Source organism: Dicentrarchus labrax, unplaced genomic scaffold (assembly GCF_905237075.1).
Source record: "Dicentrarchus labrax unplaced genomic scaffold, dlabrax2021, whole genome shotgun sequence".
NCBI lineage: Eukaryota > Metazoa > Chordata > Actinopteri > Moronidae > Dicentrarchus > Dicentrarchus labrax.
Genome location: NW_026136718.1, coordinates 23,702,438 through 23,719,609, shown reverse-complemented (window position 1 = coordinate 23,719,609; position 17,172 = coordinate 23,702,438). Strand labels below are relative to the sequence as shown.

The 17,172-nt window shown below is 41.7% G+C and overlaps 1 protein-coding gene across 2 annotated transcripts in view; it reads right to left on the bottom strand.

The window, feature by feature from the left end:
* Positions 1-1,409: 1,409 nt before the first annotated feature.
* Positions 1,410-17,172, bottom strand: part of prdm5 (PR domain containing 5) — a 31,798-nt gene continuing 16,035 nt past the window's right edge. For both annotated transcript variants that reach the window (XM_051377611.1, XM_051377612.1), the window contains exons 14-16: positions 9,966-10,051; positions 5,935-6,039; positions 1,410-2,957 (exon numbers count right to left, since the gene is read on the bottom strand). In XM_051377611.1, the coding sequence (XP_051233571.1) occupies positions 2,793-2,957; positions 5,935-6,039; positions 9,966-10,051 (356 nt within the window). In that variant the 3' untranslated portion in view covers positions 1,410-2,792. The remainder of the gene's footprint in view (positions 2,958-5,934; positions 6,040-9,965; positions 10,052-17,172) is intronic.

Genomic DNA, 17,172 nt, shown 5'->3' with positions numbered 1-17,172 from the left:
TCCTAACGTGACAGCGGTTTGCCATAAACCCTGGCCGGCGTGGTAATGATACTCCTGCACAGTGGGCGGGGCTGGCGTTGGGCTCTGTGGACGCTGGTTGGGGCCCAGTCTGGCCACACTCACAAATGGGGAGGCAACACAGGAAACTCGGGCTTCCAGTAAAAACATGTAATTAGAAACACATTGACTGGGAGCTTTGGCATGATACACCCAGCAGGAAGGGAGAGACGCATGCAGGCAGGGATGCACGCGGGGAAGGAAAAAAAGGTTGACTGAAGCGGAGGACAAGATCACTGGGTCACTGGGAAAGTCCCATGAGAAAATAAAAGGTTGTAAGACAAAAATGGAAAACCATACACACGGATGGTGACGGGCAAGATACATGGTTACAGACGTAAGAGAGCAGAGCGATAATCAAACACCCAGTCTGACCTCTCAGCCAGTTCAGGACGGATTTGTGGCAGACAATAATATTCCACTGTTGGTTGCCCCTACTACTACTACTACTGTTTACAAGATGCAACATAAATGCCACTGTATTTGAGAGTGCGTCAGTATGGCCTGGAGGCCTCACCACTAACAAGCAGGCGGCGGGCAGCACGAGCCCAACGGGTAGCGTGGGCCTCGGCGGGGCCGGAGCGACTTGAGCGACGCCCTGCTTGGCCACGCGGTGAACCGAGCTCCAGAGGGAGAGCAGGTTAACCCGGCCACTTGTGATCTGAGAGTCATCGCTAACCACGCCCCTCTGGAAGCCTGACAGAGGCCGATAGGAGCCCGGAGACATCCTGCAGATTCTGATTTCTCTGCTGTGAGCAACAGAGCGAAATGTAATCTAACATGAATACCAGTAATTAGTTAATTGTTAAACAAACAGGCACACACTCAAAGATGTGAAGATAGGCATACTGTAATGGTTACGTGTTTTTAGGAAGCCTACACCACACATGGCAAAATTTATTGGGTTTGAACAGCAGCCCCGTTTAACAAACTTCACAGGGCGATGATGATGACGATGATGATGATGATGAGAAGGACTCCCAGCGCTCCCACTTCACTCCAGCTCCGCTCATGAGATTCTCACAGAGTTCAATCCTGAGATACCAGAGAGCCTCTGCTGGGGACGGACGTGAGAAAGCGTCCCCGCATCCACAGAGAGAAACCATCAGAGGCACTCTTTACTGTGTGGCTTTACAGATCAGGCGAGTGGTGACTGTGCCCTCAGAAAAAAAATAAAAAGAAGCCTTAATTAGCCCTCGCTCCCAGCAGACTGCCAACCCAAGAATAGGGGTTAGATTAACAACGAGAACTGAACACTTTTAATCAACTCTCAAAGCGTTTCCTTGTACCACCCCCACCCCCCAACGTCAACAGTTCACAAACACATAATTAGAACGAGTGGAGGAAATGGATGTTTGGTAGGTGATGAGGTTTTATACATTTCAAAATACAAAAGTGTGAAGTGACAATTCACAGTCTACAGATGCAGAATAAACAGCAGGAACATGTGCATTAATCAAAGGGGCAGCGAATGAGGAAGCAAATGAGTCTGGATATAAAACAGGACAGAATTGCACTTCTATTGAAATACATGAAACACTGTGTTGAACAATGATTAAGAAAGAACAACGTAAACACATACTGGAAGGCACAATAACCCTAGGCCATATATATGAAAACACACTCAATTCATTACAAAAGTCAACACACACAGTACTTTGGATGGTTTGTCCCTAATACAGTTTGGGACATGGAAACAGTAACACTTTAAGCACCAAAGGGCCATGGGAAAGGATGGAATGGGTCAACTCCTCTATCTTAAGTCAATAATGTAGGTCCAGCACTTTACTGGTTTATACCTAAAAACAGATATCTGGTTTTACGCGCAAATTCTTAAATTTTAGAGAAAACTAAATGTAATTTCTAATTATTCCTGTCTTGTATGACCCCATTTAGCAACAAAACCATGCAACTTTTCTTGGGGCCATTCATAACTCTTTAAAAATGTGGGCCCTAGTAGATCTGACAAAGGAGAATAAAAGGCTGTGATGTTTATACTCTCATGTAAATAAAAAGCCTCTATTTGTGAACTGTTTCAGATTTTTTAGCTGATTGGATTACTGTTTTCAGAGCTCTACTTCTCCACCTCCTGTTCAAACATCCTGTTTTAATACTTATTATTTTGAAATAATAAACAGAGCAACATGTTTTCAAGTATGCTCTTGGGGCTGAACAGAGACTAAATATTAAACATGTTTGGACGGCGAAGAGCAGGTGTAAATTGTGACGGAAAGGTATAAACATGTAGAAATTGTGCAGGTAAAACTACAAAAGTGCACTCAAAGGTCTTTGGTCACAGGTGTTCTTTGACACATGGCAACTGGCCAAAGGTGTACAGTAAGGTGTTCAGACAGTTGGTCAATGCTACAGTGGAAGAGGTCAGGCTGGAACAGTATGAACAGTAACACTGTTTAGATGTCAGAGAGACTAGAAGTGAAATGTCAGACAAAGTGTCACTGGAGGCATCTCGAACATATTTGGGATTTTGTTTGATCAGATATCCACAACAATATCTAAACAGTATGAGAAAAAAAAATACAAATATACAGCTTGTGTTTCAATTTTGAAATACTCGCCCAAATCTTTTCCATATTCTACATGTATGTATCTTTAATAACATATCGATCCATCTGTGTATACAGTATGTATAGGCCATGCAGCTTGAATGATGCATGAGACTGAACTTTATCTGAGGAATCAGATATTATTTTCAGCCAGTGGTTCCATAATTGGCTCTAGCTCTCTGTTTCCCCATGGACATTCTCCATATGTACTTTGAGGTAGTCGTTCCTGGTGAACTTCTTATGGCACAGCTGGCACTCTGCCATGGGCCGGTTAGGGTTGTGTGTGAGTTTATGCCTGCTGAGCATCTTCTTCAAGCTGAATGACAGGTCACACACCTAGAAAAGACAAAAAAGATCCAAAAATTAAAGCAAATAAACATGTTTTTTTAAACCCCCTCTGCTAAAAAATTGTTTTCTTCTTGTTCTTCCGTTGGATATTTGAGCTTCACTGTCCAGAATGCTGTCTGTGCAGAGTTTGACACTAGAAGGATGTTTTCACATTCATCTGCTAAAAGTGGAAAGTTTCTCTGTGCTCATTAGAAATCAGATTTTTAAGGGGAGGGGCCTACAAGCATGATTTGTGACATCACAAATAGTTTGGAATCAATCAGTGTATCGATCTCCTCCTAATATGCAACTTGTACAGTGTGATACATCAGTGCACATACACTGAGAATGAGGACATATTGTGTCCAGAAGGAAAACTTTAGAAATCAACAACATTTATTTATTGATAGATTCTGGTATATTTAATGATGTAGAAGGAGCAGATGCCTTTTTAAGGATTTTAATGGGAAATTACACTTATTTGTGGAAAAAAACATATCAGACATATTATTGTTCCAAGCAGATTATTTGTATACATGTGTTAATACATGTATGGAGGAGATCTTTAAGTTTTTGTTGGCCAGTTTCTTCTGCTCACTGTAGAGTTTAGCTGATAAAACAGGCACAGCCAGAGACAAAGAGAGAGACTTGTAAATAGAATCAAATCGCGGCGGACCTTGGCGACAGAAAGCCTGTTTTTTCTGCCAGTAGCGAGAGGGAATGCATGCAACTTAACATCCATCATAAATGAGCCATTTTACACTGTACAAATGACTCCATCGTCCTCTATCAATCATGATAATCCGCCACTGGCTGGTGTTCAGCTGCAGTTTAACATACTGCTTTAAAGAATCACAGCATGTGTCCTCACTCCATCTGTGAGGAACCTCAGTGCAATGAATTACATTCAGAAAAAAACATTTACATCTGTGGTTAAATGGCAAAAAATAAAAAGATATGAGTTATATAATTTCTGGTTTAGTCAAAAACAATATTATACATATTATTATGTAGTCAGTCCAAACATTTCTGTTTTCCTGAGACTTTTTAGTCCAGAGTGAGTCTATGTTTATAATCGTACAGTCTATCATTCGTTTTTCAGGCAACTTGGACACTCGTATTGATGTGCTATCATGTTCTAGCTTTACTATCCAAGTGGAATTAAATATCATTCAACAATCTACAAATCTGATCCAGTGTCAGTAAAATATTAGGAATATTATAAAGTAACTCAGTGACAGGAGCTGATGAGAGAGGGGCCTCCTTGTCTCATCGTAGCCCAGATGTTACTGGATGCTTCTACAACATTTTTAATGCTGTTATGACAGACACTGCTTATTGAGCCCCTCCAGCTTGTCTGGAAAATGTTCCTGGATCTGTGCAATCCTTTTGTCTGACTCAAAATCCACCCCAAAATAAAATCCACATGTTATTTCTATTATCTTTAATAGTTAAGCATAGAATTATTTACATGAAAATCGCTCTTCCACAGCTGGGAAAAAGAATCCAGATGAATGTTGGATGACGCCGGGAGACACTTTCTAGTGATGCTTCACTGACAATGAAAAGAATACTGATTCTGTGGTCTTTAATAACAACTACAGACCATTTTCTGGGGATATGAGCACATTTTCTGGGATTAGAACTCAAGGCGATGCCACGGATCAAGGCTTAATAGAGTGTTAAAGCTCAAACGAAAATCTGAGAATCCAGAGTTGGACGATGGATTAGATGCAAAATGGTTTTTTGATGTTCATCAAAGAATTAAGAGATATTTGGATTCTAGAGTTACAATGTAAGAGTATTGTCCATGACTGAGCTGACTAGAACAAAGGCTGTGGACCACCCCCAGACAAAACTGAGACAACGGCACCCCCACATTTTTTCAAGTTTTCAATGCCTACTGTTATACTGCCTTACTTCTTTTTGGGAGATAATCAAGCTCCGAGTTTTGTAAGTTTTGCTTTGGATTTGAATGCTATGAGATACAATTAAGCAAGAATATCTTCAGTCTGCATTTGTAGACTAAAGCAGGACCATTAAAGGCATGCCAAATTAGCTATTATCACTTCCTGTTTTCAGTGTACCCATGGATATACACACAGCTGTCACTGTATCATTACTTTGACACTGAAGAAAACAGTTGAGTTATAGGGTCTGTTTTTTTTGTGATTTCTGAGCAGATTGTTGGATTGGGTGTTGACGCACGATGGACAGTTTGTGATAATGATATCCTCAGAAAGTGTAAGTCACACTAAATCTGAACAACATGTGCATCGTGTCTGTGTGATCAGACCTGACTGAGTTATGACTCCGAGAAGAAGTAGCGTAAAGCCCAGCTGACCATTAAGTGAGCAGGCCAAACTGCAAAAACTACAGCACCAGCATGCACCTGTCCCCTTCATCTCACACAGCATCTTTGTCTCACTTCCCTCTGCGCTCCCCTCACAGTTTGAAAACATCTGGTCCAGAATTATATAAAAAATCTGAATCTTAATTATGTTTGGAAGAATCACATTAAAAAGGTTTTTGAGAGCTAGATAAAGTGTCATGGGATTTTGAATGGAAGAGAATCCTAAAATACAGCTGTGGCTTTCTGAACAAAAAGCAGAACATATATAGTAAACTGCCCTATGTTTCCAGCTTTCAGAAATGGTGATAAAACATAGTCTTTAAAAAGGTTGTTTCTAACACGGACAACATCTTGTGTCACATTCTCCCTCCCCAGACTCTGAGAATAATTATTACTGCTCCAGTATTATAAGCAGAGGGTAATTTCTCCCTCTGATCCTCTCAATGTGTTTACGTGAGATCAGCCCACTCGGCCCCTCCAGAGAAGCTAGATCACTATCTGCCTCTTAAAGAGCCCCCCCCCCCAATGCTTCCCCACATCTGGCCTTGTTCCATCACATATACACACAGACAAACACTTGAAGGGAACGCAGTGGTTGGTTTGGAGGTACAGCAGAGGTGGTGGGACACTCACGTCACATTGGAAAGGCTTCTCTCCCGTGTGGGTCCTCATGTGCTCGTCCAGTCCTCTTTTCTGGCTGAAGGCCTTGTTGCACTCGCTGCATTTATACGGCTTCTCCTGCAGCGACACACACGCACACGCCAAATTTAAAGAGGGCACTTGATCTGTCAGTGTGCAGCAGAACAATACATGAAAAAACACTTCCCCAGTTTGGTCACATATGGACAAAACCTGGAGATGGATTTGTGTCCATTAAGGCATACACAAGTGTAATGACACACACATGTGCACGCACACACACAGAGAAAAACAAACAGACACGCACAGCACAGCACAGTGGAAAACACGAAATGATGTGGAAATATCCCACACACACACACAGACACACACACACACACACACACACACATTAACACACTGATACCCTCTCTCTTCACACCCCGGTGTGTTCTCCCTGTGAGTTTATGAAGATATGAAATGAAAGATTGTACAACCCCTGCAGTAGGGAGGAAATGACCGGCGTAGGGGCCATCAAAACCACATGGATTCCTCAAAAGAGTAAGGAAAACACGGCAGAGAAAATCCCTTTGAACATATATCAGTGCACTGGCACTCTGGGGCTGTAGAATATCACTCCTCTGTCTCCACACCTCATCAGTTTACCAAAGAACATTTCCTCTGCGCCTTTTGGAGGCCTGTCTCAGTGTCAGTCAAAGCAGCTATCTCACTGTGGGTGTGTTTTTACTAAAAAACTCCAAGTATGTGTGTGTGTGTTCAGCAGGGTGGACAGCCTTGAAGAGTAGGTGTATCCTGCAGTCTGAGGGGAAACAGTGGTGACACCTAAAAGACTTGAGGAGAAGTGAGAAGCGTGGAGATAGCAGGAGCTGGTTCCCAGTGCCACTCTTTGGGAAGCTGTTTTTGACAAGTCTGGCTGATAGCAAAGGCTCTACCCATTTACAGCTTAGTTGTCATGGGAACAGGGTGAATGCAGGAAGTAAGGGTCCTGGGAAAGGCGCTATCATGTGGGCGGGGCAAGGAGTGCCCAGTGACACAGGATACAAAAGGAGGTAAAGATCAGGTTCATTGCATGTGTGTGTGTGTTTAAGTATGCAACTGTTTGTGTGCATGTGAGTGAATAAAGGGGCACAATGGAAATAAAGCAGCGAGTAGGTGTGTGTGTGTGTGTGTGTGTGTGTGTGTGTGTGTGTGTGTGTGCGAGAAACCCGCCTCGCGGAACCAGACTCTGCGATGATCTGTGTAATGCAAATTTCCACTTAAATCTTTTGCTTTAACCAGGATCACTTCTTTTTCCATAAGGCATGACTGGTTCTTGTATGACAAAGGAAAAATACTATGAGAAGTTAAAGTTCAAAGGTCAGGAAACACATGGATGGATTCAGATGATGTGGTGTACCCAGAATGCATCACTATGACCCCGGTAACATCGAACATCTGTACCTGGTGACCTTCACTCTTAAGCAGCTGTTCACCCTTTGACCTTTGACCTGACCTTTCCTCTGAGTCTGACCACTCTCAAATGCAAGGATGGTTTGGTTTATTTACTCCAAAAGAGTCCCACGTCTCATGTGTCATGTTAAATATGTTAGTATTTGTAAAGCAGCATGCCAACAGGAAGTCAATGTGCTCTATTAGGCTTCAGGGTGCAGTTAGAAATCGCATAACAACTCATCTTCAAAATGGTCCAGTGTGTAACATTTAGGAGGATCTACTTGCAGAAATAGAATATAATATTCATAGGTATGTTTTTATTAGCATATAGTCACGGGAAAAATTATCTTTGTGTCTTCATTAACTTAGATTGAGCCATTTTTATTTTCGGAGGCAGTGGGTTTTCTTCTACGGAGTCCACTATGTTGAAGATAGGGCCTTTCATTTTTCGGGAGCTTTCGCAGCTCGAGGCGAGTGGTATTCAGTTGGTTTCAATCTGAACATTCACTGCTAGATGCCACTAAATCCTACACACTGGTCCTGTAATATACTGTATAGTGTGAGTTAAGGAAAGAGGGCCAAACAAAAAACATACTAACTGAGTTGTTTGTTAACAGAGACCAACACAGACAACGCAGACTGACAGTCATATTAAAGACAAACTTCTAGCAACGGGAGTAACAAAAACACGTTGTTTTTTGCTTTTGGTTTGTGAGCCACATACAGGTGATGTGGTCAGGCATCAGCTCTGCATCTGTACACATCTGTAATCCTACTGCTGAACTGTTTGTGTTATATATTTGAGGAAAGTTGAACATGATAGTGTGTCTGTTATCGTAGTTTTTAAGTATTTTCACAAAGCTATTTTAAGCATTTTAAACAATAGTAAAAGAGTAAAATGATGTTTGAGTATGGGCATCTCCTCTTACAGTTAAGTACTAACACAGCTCTCAGTATCAGGGGAGTGAAACTGGAATTGGTGCATCCCTACAACAAAATATTCTAATTTGATTTGAATTATTAATTTGAAAAAGTGACAGCACTACCACTAGCAGTCCACCTTTATTTAGTCATGGAAATGAAAAGCTTAACCCTAAAATCCTCTCTCAGTTTCAAAGTGTACGAGTCAAAAAATAAAGCAGCCTTCCTTTATGCCAAATAACAAAGGATGGAACCTTCTACATAAGAAGTGTGTTTGTGATCACACAATATATAGCTACACATCCATTTGCATCAGCAATCAAAACATTATTATAAAAACATCTATTAATATCCAAAATGTCAGCAGTTTATATCGGGATCAAATGTGTTCCATTTTAGTTTGCCCGTGATGTGGTCTTGGTATAAACACACCAAACGCATCAATCTCAAATCGTCTGTACATTAAAAGTGAGCTGCAGCTCTTTCAGCCAAATGACATTTGTTTTGCTCAACAGTGACTTCATCTGGCTCTGCTGTTTGTAACTGTTCAGCCCATATTTCTGAGCGCTGTGAGCAAAGGCAGAGCTGGGAACATTAGGAACAAAACATCAGTCAGTTTAATCAGCAGCTCGCTACAAAATTATACCTGCCTGTTTCTACTAAGAGCAGCAACCTGGGCAGGATACCTCCATTATCAACACACTGTAACAGCAGAGCGCTGTGCTCTGGACAGTATTACAAGGGGACAAATCTTTGAAATTAACAGTGATGACAGGCCACGACTGTCACAGTCATAGCTGTATAAACTGATGATGGAAATCTACGATGAAACACATATTAAGTCTCATTTATCAAAAGTGGCACTAACACAGACGTCCAGATGCTCACAAAGAGCTCATGGAAAGCCTCCCTTTTGGTGGAGAACTTCAATGGGTCGAGACATGACGCAGGGAAACGAGCGCTGTCTCAACCCAGGGAATGACTTCATGACGTCCAGTGAGAACCCTACCTTTTCCCTTACTCCACCCTGAGCCCTCACTCTTCACATTTACATGTTCAGGACATCAAAACAATGTTTCCTATGTCTTCTCTCCGCATGTATTGACACTACCTCTGCCTTTTGTGTCAGTAGGCATTACAAGCTGGTTTATGAAAGAACCTGGTAATTCGGCAATTACCTCATGATGAAATGGGCAGGGAGTGTCAGAAATGTTAGACACAGAGACAAGACCTTTCTCACAGAGCAAGGTTTATGAGAATTTCTTTTTGCACACTGCACTTCAGAAAAAGTCTAAACAGAGAACCTGAAGGGTGGTGCCTTAGGCAGAATTATAAATTCAGTGGGACACCTGACAGTAGGTTAGCATCCCTCTCTCTCCTTCCATCTCTTCACCTATTCACTCACTTTGTATTCTGGGATATGGAAAACCAATTAGGTGTTCATAGGCTTTTTTCACAACTTGTAATTGTAGGAAAAGACAGTTTAGTAGTGAGTAGAGTGATTTAACACACCAGAGCAAATATTCTATACATCAATGTTTTTTAACTAATAAAATGATCATACAATATAGTGTAAAATGAGAAATTACTGTGTTTGAAGAGTAGAGCAGCATAGAGAATACAATTTCATTGATATTTTCCAAATGGGAGCACAGAAAGGGGGGAAAACTTACACGAGTGTGTGTGCGGATGTGCATCTTCAGGCCATCATTCTTGCTGAACGCTTTGTCACAGTAGGGGCACTGGTATGGACGCTCACCTAGGGAACGAAAACCATTATTGTGCATGAGTCAACGTCATTCACATATGAAACTGATACTGTACCATAAAGGCTTAAACTAGAACTTTGCCAAACAGGAGGTCTTTCAATCATACGTACTATATTGAATTTGCTCTCTCAAACATGACCAGCTTAAAGACACACCTTCACTGTCAGATAGAAGATAGAAAACAAACATGAACATTTGTGTGTCTTGGTCCTTGCCTCACCCATGGTTCAGGTCTGTGTATTGCTGCCTGTGTCCTGCCCCTCTAAGCTGCTCTAACGCACATTTGACCTTGCTACTGGTAGACCAGATATCTTTCACTCAGAGCCATTTGTGTCTGATGCACACTGACTTTCCACTGCAGCAAAAACGTATATTGGCTACGATTCGTGGCTCGCTATCTGAGCTACAACTGGCCAACAGTTTAGGAGCATATCAGAGGCAATGTGATTTATCCCAGTTGGATCAAAAGCAGTCTGGCCAAACTCCTACAGATCCTATCTGAGCACACACCGATGATGACAAAGAGAAAGTGACAGGCTGTCAGTCAAACAGTCCACTGACACATGGATCTGTTTACCGTGTGCTGATCCACAGGCCAGATAGGAGCACCAGAGCTGATTACTAATCTATAGAAGGGATATGAGGTAACCTATAGAACCGCACTGAAATTAAAGTCTCAGACAGGGAAATACAGTATAAAACTGACAAGAAAAAAATTTTCTGGGTTCAATAATTGCTTAATTTATTTCATAGACCTTAATCAGGAAGCTAGTGCAAACTAAATACATATCCTGTGTCCACAACACTGAAAATAGAGCAGACAATCAAACTTAAAAAGGTCTATATTTTCTCATGTCCCATTCCTCATGACATAAGAAATTACTCTCTTCTGAATTAATATATGCCTGCAAGTGGCCTCAGTACAATTTAATGAAACACCGGTAAAAATAGATACCTACAGCTAGACATTTGTGTTCATCCCTTCAGTACAACAATCTAATTTCTTATCCGCTTCCCAGAAACATAATCTCTCTTCAGTGACTAATTGTTGAACAGGCAAGCAAGTAATTTTATTGGTGGGGGAGATGTTTTGCCCCTTTAAGTAATAAGGTTAATTAGCTGTGTTTCCTTGGGATTCAAAATGCAAAGATGCTTATTAAATCAGAAAATCCATCTAGGGAATAATAGAAGAGTATTATTATCCCACTGCTATAAACACAACTGTGTTGAAGGAATGTTTCTCTTCTATTCCTTACAGTAAGTGAGGAAGGCTTGACTGAGGTACACAGTCAATACTTAATGGCCATTTTCAGATATTATTTCATTCAAAGGTGCAAAGACTGTTTAGGGTCATTCAGGCTTTTTTTAATATATAATTTTTGGGGCTTTTCATGCCTTTATTTGGACAGTGACAGCTTGAAGAAACAGAAAACTGCAAAGTTGGAAGTGAACCTGGGCCACTGTGGTAAGGACTCTCTATCAGGTGAGCTACTGGGTACCCCAGAATTAATCCTTTTTGGGGAAATATGTGGATATTTTGTATTTAAATTATTTTACTTAAATATTGCATTTTTTTTCTCCTGACTTGATGAGATGGTCATGTATCCTAACTTTTACATATATCTAAATTATTCATATCCCACAAATCCTGTGTTTTTCAACAGAGAAGCTATGACAGCTGTCATGTAGCAGATGTACGAGTCGGGGTCTGAACCCACCATAAACCCCCCACAAGAGGGCTTCAGAGGTGCACAAGGAGAAGCGATGTGACACCAAGTAATAAAATGTGTAGCCTAATGTTGGCGTGGAAAGAGTTAACGTGACATATGTGGACTGATTACACATACTGAAACATGTGCAGGGGCCAGCTCGTCCTTCTGTCCCAAAATCCCCTTCTGTGCAATTTCAGCCTCTAGGAGGCCTTTTGTTGACAAACAGGAAAATCTGAATCCCAGATGTATTTTGAGAAAGAGGAGAGCAAATCCTATGTCTTATGTAGCATGTGTGGTATCGGGTTAAGGCCCAGCGTTAGCCTTGGGGAGTCCTGGGGAAGGCATTAGTGTGCTAATAGCACCGGAGCACAGTGCACCAGTGTACTTCTGTGGCTTGGATCGCATCCCTCCCAGGAGCTGGCTATTGTCAGTTAATACACAGCACAGACAGCCACACCCTGCGAACACAGAGCCTTCCAATAAGTGCACACCAATCCACCTACTTAACCTATACACTCTTCGGTTCTGGACATGTGTGCCTCATCTGGAAAATGCAAACAGAGAAAATGATGGTATTTGATATTGTAAAAGAGGTCATTCATAAATATGGTCTCTTAAAGATCACAGACTCTACTCAGGGACTGATTTTGTCCAACAGTATGGCTTTTTCACTGTTCCAACCTGCTCAGAGCGAAACAAGAGCAACCCAATCCATTGGCGAAACAGGAAATAAACAAATGCTACCTGGAAACATAAGTAGTAACGTTCTTGCAACATCGGCCTGTGTTATTCGTGTGAGAGGCTCAGTGTCTGTTCTGCTGAATGTTACTGTAACTAGAAACCCTCCACTTATTCTCCAGATTGAGCCAGATTGTTTGGGGATTATGAGGGGTGGCTGCAGCACTGAGCCAGGGCTTTACGTGTGTGGAGATGGTAACTGATTTAGCATGTGCTGAAACAGTACACCATCTCTTTGACCCTGGGTGTCTCCCCCGGCCCCCGCTGTGGCCCTCACACTCCTTGTCTGCTAATCGATCCGTTTGGCACCCCTCGTGTGTTGTATATGTGTGCGTACGGCCGTGTGTCTGGTTAGCAGATGGTCGGCTTTGTCGTTTTTGCCTGCCGCACAGCGTTCCTGTTATGGAGAGCGCTTTGTAGCTTCAGGGCTCCGGTCTGAAAGACATTAGTGCTGTCCGTCAGAAAATTAATTCCTGGCTTCCTCCAGTTCAGCCAGACAGTGGCCCTCCACTGTCCTTCTCTCTGCCCTGTGTCACATGCCGACAGGGGCCACAGAGGTAATGTGATATCAGTGTGTTGGAGATGATAAGAGATTGCCTTTGATGAGCCGTAGGAACGCCCGACAACTTTTACACTTGACCTTTCCATTATAGCCAGGGTCTCGGTAGATTTCTCCACTTCCTCAAACAATTCTCTTGAACTTGCCCATGTGAAGGTGTATCAGACGGACTCGTCTTACCACACAGGCAGCAAATGCGAACTACTTCACACGTGTCTCATAACACAATCCTCAGTCCAAATTAAACATCTGCACGGCACCCGGAGTTAAAGCTGTGATAGTGAGGCTCTATTCATCGGCAGGACGGACAATAATTTAGAACACGGCGATTTTACTTTACAAGATTGTAACCATGACCACAGTCGAGACAAACAAAATCATCTGTACGTAAATAGGTTCAGGGATCCCAGAGTTATACCAGATGTCCATTTGAGGGCAGTTGTTCTCTCGTGAGATCACTTAAAGCTGCAATGTGTAGCTCTGTAAAACATCAAAATATGGCTGTGTATAATTACCATTACAACTGATCGAGACAATTAGTACACTCTGTCCAGTGCCAGTGTTATAACTAGCGCGTGTTTAGAAAATTAAGACGGCATGCTCCGAAGTTGCTTCACCTTTCCTTTACTAACCAGGGAAACATATCTATTATGCAATCTGTAATACAACAATTCAATGTAAAGAATGTAAGTGAAAGTGTAAACAGAATGATTTTTATATTTTTTTTTCTACTGTCCATTTATATAATTATAAAAATGTTTAGATTTACTGATGTTAAAATGCTTCACGTTGTACACACACTGTAACACAAGCTTGGCGTTCAGTGAAGCAGTTCTACTTCTACTCTAATAGCAACCACTCCTTACTCTAGGTCTTTGAGGAAAACCAGACCCTGGGCTATGGCCTGTATGTACATTAACTACTGTATACAACCTGATAATAACAGCATATAAGGTTTGGCATAACAATTGCCCAGTGGCCTGGACCAGTGAGACCTTGGGCTTGTTAATTTGTTAGTATAGGTGTCAACAGGGTTATCTCAGTCTGGAAATACAAAACTGAAAGACAAGCCTTTACAAGACAGGGACGGTCTAATAAAAGACACAGCTGAGTTGTATTATCGACAAAATGTAAAATCTAGTGATTTTGGGGGCTTTAATAATTTTAATTTTAAATGAACTCTGTGATCATTTTCTCTTTTATTAGGACAAACACAAGGCACATACAGCATTATTTTTACAAAGTAAGCTACCAGAAATTTGTGTTTATATGTATTTGATTGGCCGACGCAGCACCTTGCCAGATCAGCAAATGTTGAGCCACTCTGCCCCTGCTGCTTCAATTTTTCCCCAATCTTTTTTTCTCTTGCAAGTCGACTAACTATATGGGAGTGTAGAACTAAATTGCTGGAGTGGCCCTTTAATGCCACTATGTATAAACCTTTTGTGATTATAGCATCTTCAAATGCTTCTGGTGGCATGTTTTTAGAAAAATGAGACAATTCCAGTGAAAATTGGTGCCATCTATGTGATGAATTAAACCCATACATGTCAGTGCCCGCCGGTTGCATTCGTGGCTTTAATCTTAGAAAGCTATGCAGAGTTGACACATTGTAGAGGCGGTTACTTTTTGTTTTATTCTTTCTCCTGTTTTTGCTTGTTAGATTTACAGGAGAGAAAGTTTTTATTTGTTGGTTACGATGAAGATGATTCCCTTGTTGACTACTTAATACGTGCAAAACACACTTGGCGACCCCTCGGCCTGGCTGAGCATGTGGAAATAAATATTGAAGCTTGATTCATTATACCACATAAACACTAAATCAGCATATTTAAGGGTTAAATGCCACACCAATTAGCTGTAAGACAGCTCATGGGTTTACATTGATCATTGTGCCCAAACATGACATGTCCTATGATGTCAGTATGACAGCGAGGTACTGGGTTCTGTCAGCGTTTCCCTTGGCACAAATAATTTTCATGACCCCACTATGGTTATTTACCACATCATGGCACACATAGTGGGAAAATACACTCTCACTGAGCTGTGATGTGGAGAAGGACACATTTTTTTGTAGCCTAACAGAGCCAAAAAGAATAATTTTGAAAATGATAGAAACATCCATCATGACTACTGAGTTCCCCAAAGTCTTCAGCATCCTCGGCCAAGTTTTTGACAGCTCGCATTTTATTGGTTGTCTGTGATCTCATAAAGGCTGCTCTCTGAGAAGAGACCTGCCTCTGTGGCACTACAGCTAATTTGTTTGAGCTCAACACGATGTTCTAACCAAATCAAATTGAAACAAAATCCAAGCCAAATATACAGTACATGTCTCGCCAGCTACTTAACACTCTCAGGTTGATGTTTCTCTTTAATCTATTTCTCACTTTACCCATTTGTCCCATAATGCTCCCCAGTTTTGATGGTAAAATGATAGGGGAAGGAAATCTCCAAGGAATCCTCACAAAGTCCTCTGTGTTTAGCAGGTAAATAATCAATGCTGACTTGTTCCTGTGAAGCAGGAAGACAAACAAGAACAAGCTTTCCTGTCTGCCATCCAGAGAAGCCGTCCATTTAAAGGTCTTTACCTCAGCTGGTGCCGTTCTTTAACAGATAACTGACCAAAAAACTTGCCCTCTTTACAGTTATACTTGCATTACCAGTGTCGTTTTATGATTTATAACACAATCTACATATCAACAGATGGGTTACATGAGCTGTGTGTGCCCATGAAAAATTACACTTAACTGTTTGAGAACAAGATGAGTCTTGTCAGGATTGTCGCTCGGGGAACGACTCACACTTTCACCAAAGCTTATTTTTTCCCCTCACACAAAAACACAACAAACAAAAAAAAAAAACCCAGTCTATAGAATGAGGGGACAGATTTACAGCCAGTCAGGGTCAAGGGTCATCCGGCTGGATGCTTTCTTGGAGTGGTCTTTTCTCTCTTTACTCCTTTCTTTCTTTGAGGTGTCCCCTCGGCTCCCACCCCTCCCCCAGCATTCCTCTCTTTTGTTTATTCTATATAAATACAATCAGACTGGGCCGCGGCCCACACTGGAATACATTCTCTCTTTCTGTTGGTTTGTCCTTCACACATACACATGTACGAAAACACACACATACACAGCTCATGCACACATACGTACAAAGGAGGCTGTTGACAAAGTGTGGTAGGCTTGTCAAAGGACCATCGTCCTGCCACCACTCTAATATACACACACATTTTGACACACTATAATCTTGTCAACACCTGAAGGGAAGGCTACACGTACGATTTAAGCTGAAAACATTTATAATTTCATGGGTGGTAAGGAATCCAACACAAAAAAAGTTGAGGAATGAAGCTGACTGAAGCCTGAGCACTGATTATATCAGGCAGCTTCGCATATTAGGGTTAATGATGACGGCTCTACCTGGATTCAATAAGAAGATCAAGACCGGTGAGGAGGATTATTGTGTTTTATAGGAAAATGCCATTTTTGAGTGTGCTTCAGCAGTCGAGAGTAGCAGGCAGAGTAAAGCAACGTATTCAGTCCCTGAAAACCAGCAGGACAATGAGAAGACAACATGAGAGAGAAGAAGAGATGACGTTCAGTCAGAGTGAGGAAAAGAGGGAGACAGCCAGGTCGGGCAGAGAGAGAAATAAAGAGTGAGTGAAGGAGTTTAGAGGCCAAGAAGTGTGTGTGTGGCCATGCCAGGTCTCTGCACCAGTCTGTTGGTAAGGAGACGCACAGGAATGTGTAGCTTTCCAGTTTAAGGCAGTTTAATGAACATCCAGGGCTGTATTTTTGTGGCAGTGCATGCGAGGCTCCATCCTCCATATTGAATTTTCTAATATTAAAATGTGCTTTGTTCATTCGTTTTTTTAAACCTGTACAGTGTCATGGTGTGAAGACAGTAAGACGAGAGCGCCAGGCAAAACGCCAATGGCATTCAAGACAATGTGTTGGTATTTAGTAGCCTGTTTCCACACACACACACACACACACACACACACACACACATACACACACGCATCTGGTGTTGCGCCCATTGACAGCTTGTTCCTCTGATTGGGGTAATCAACCAATCAGAGCTTTACAGGTGGCATTAAAAA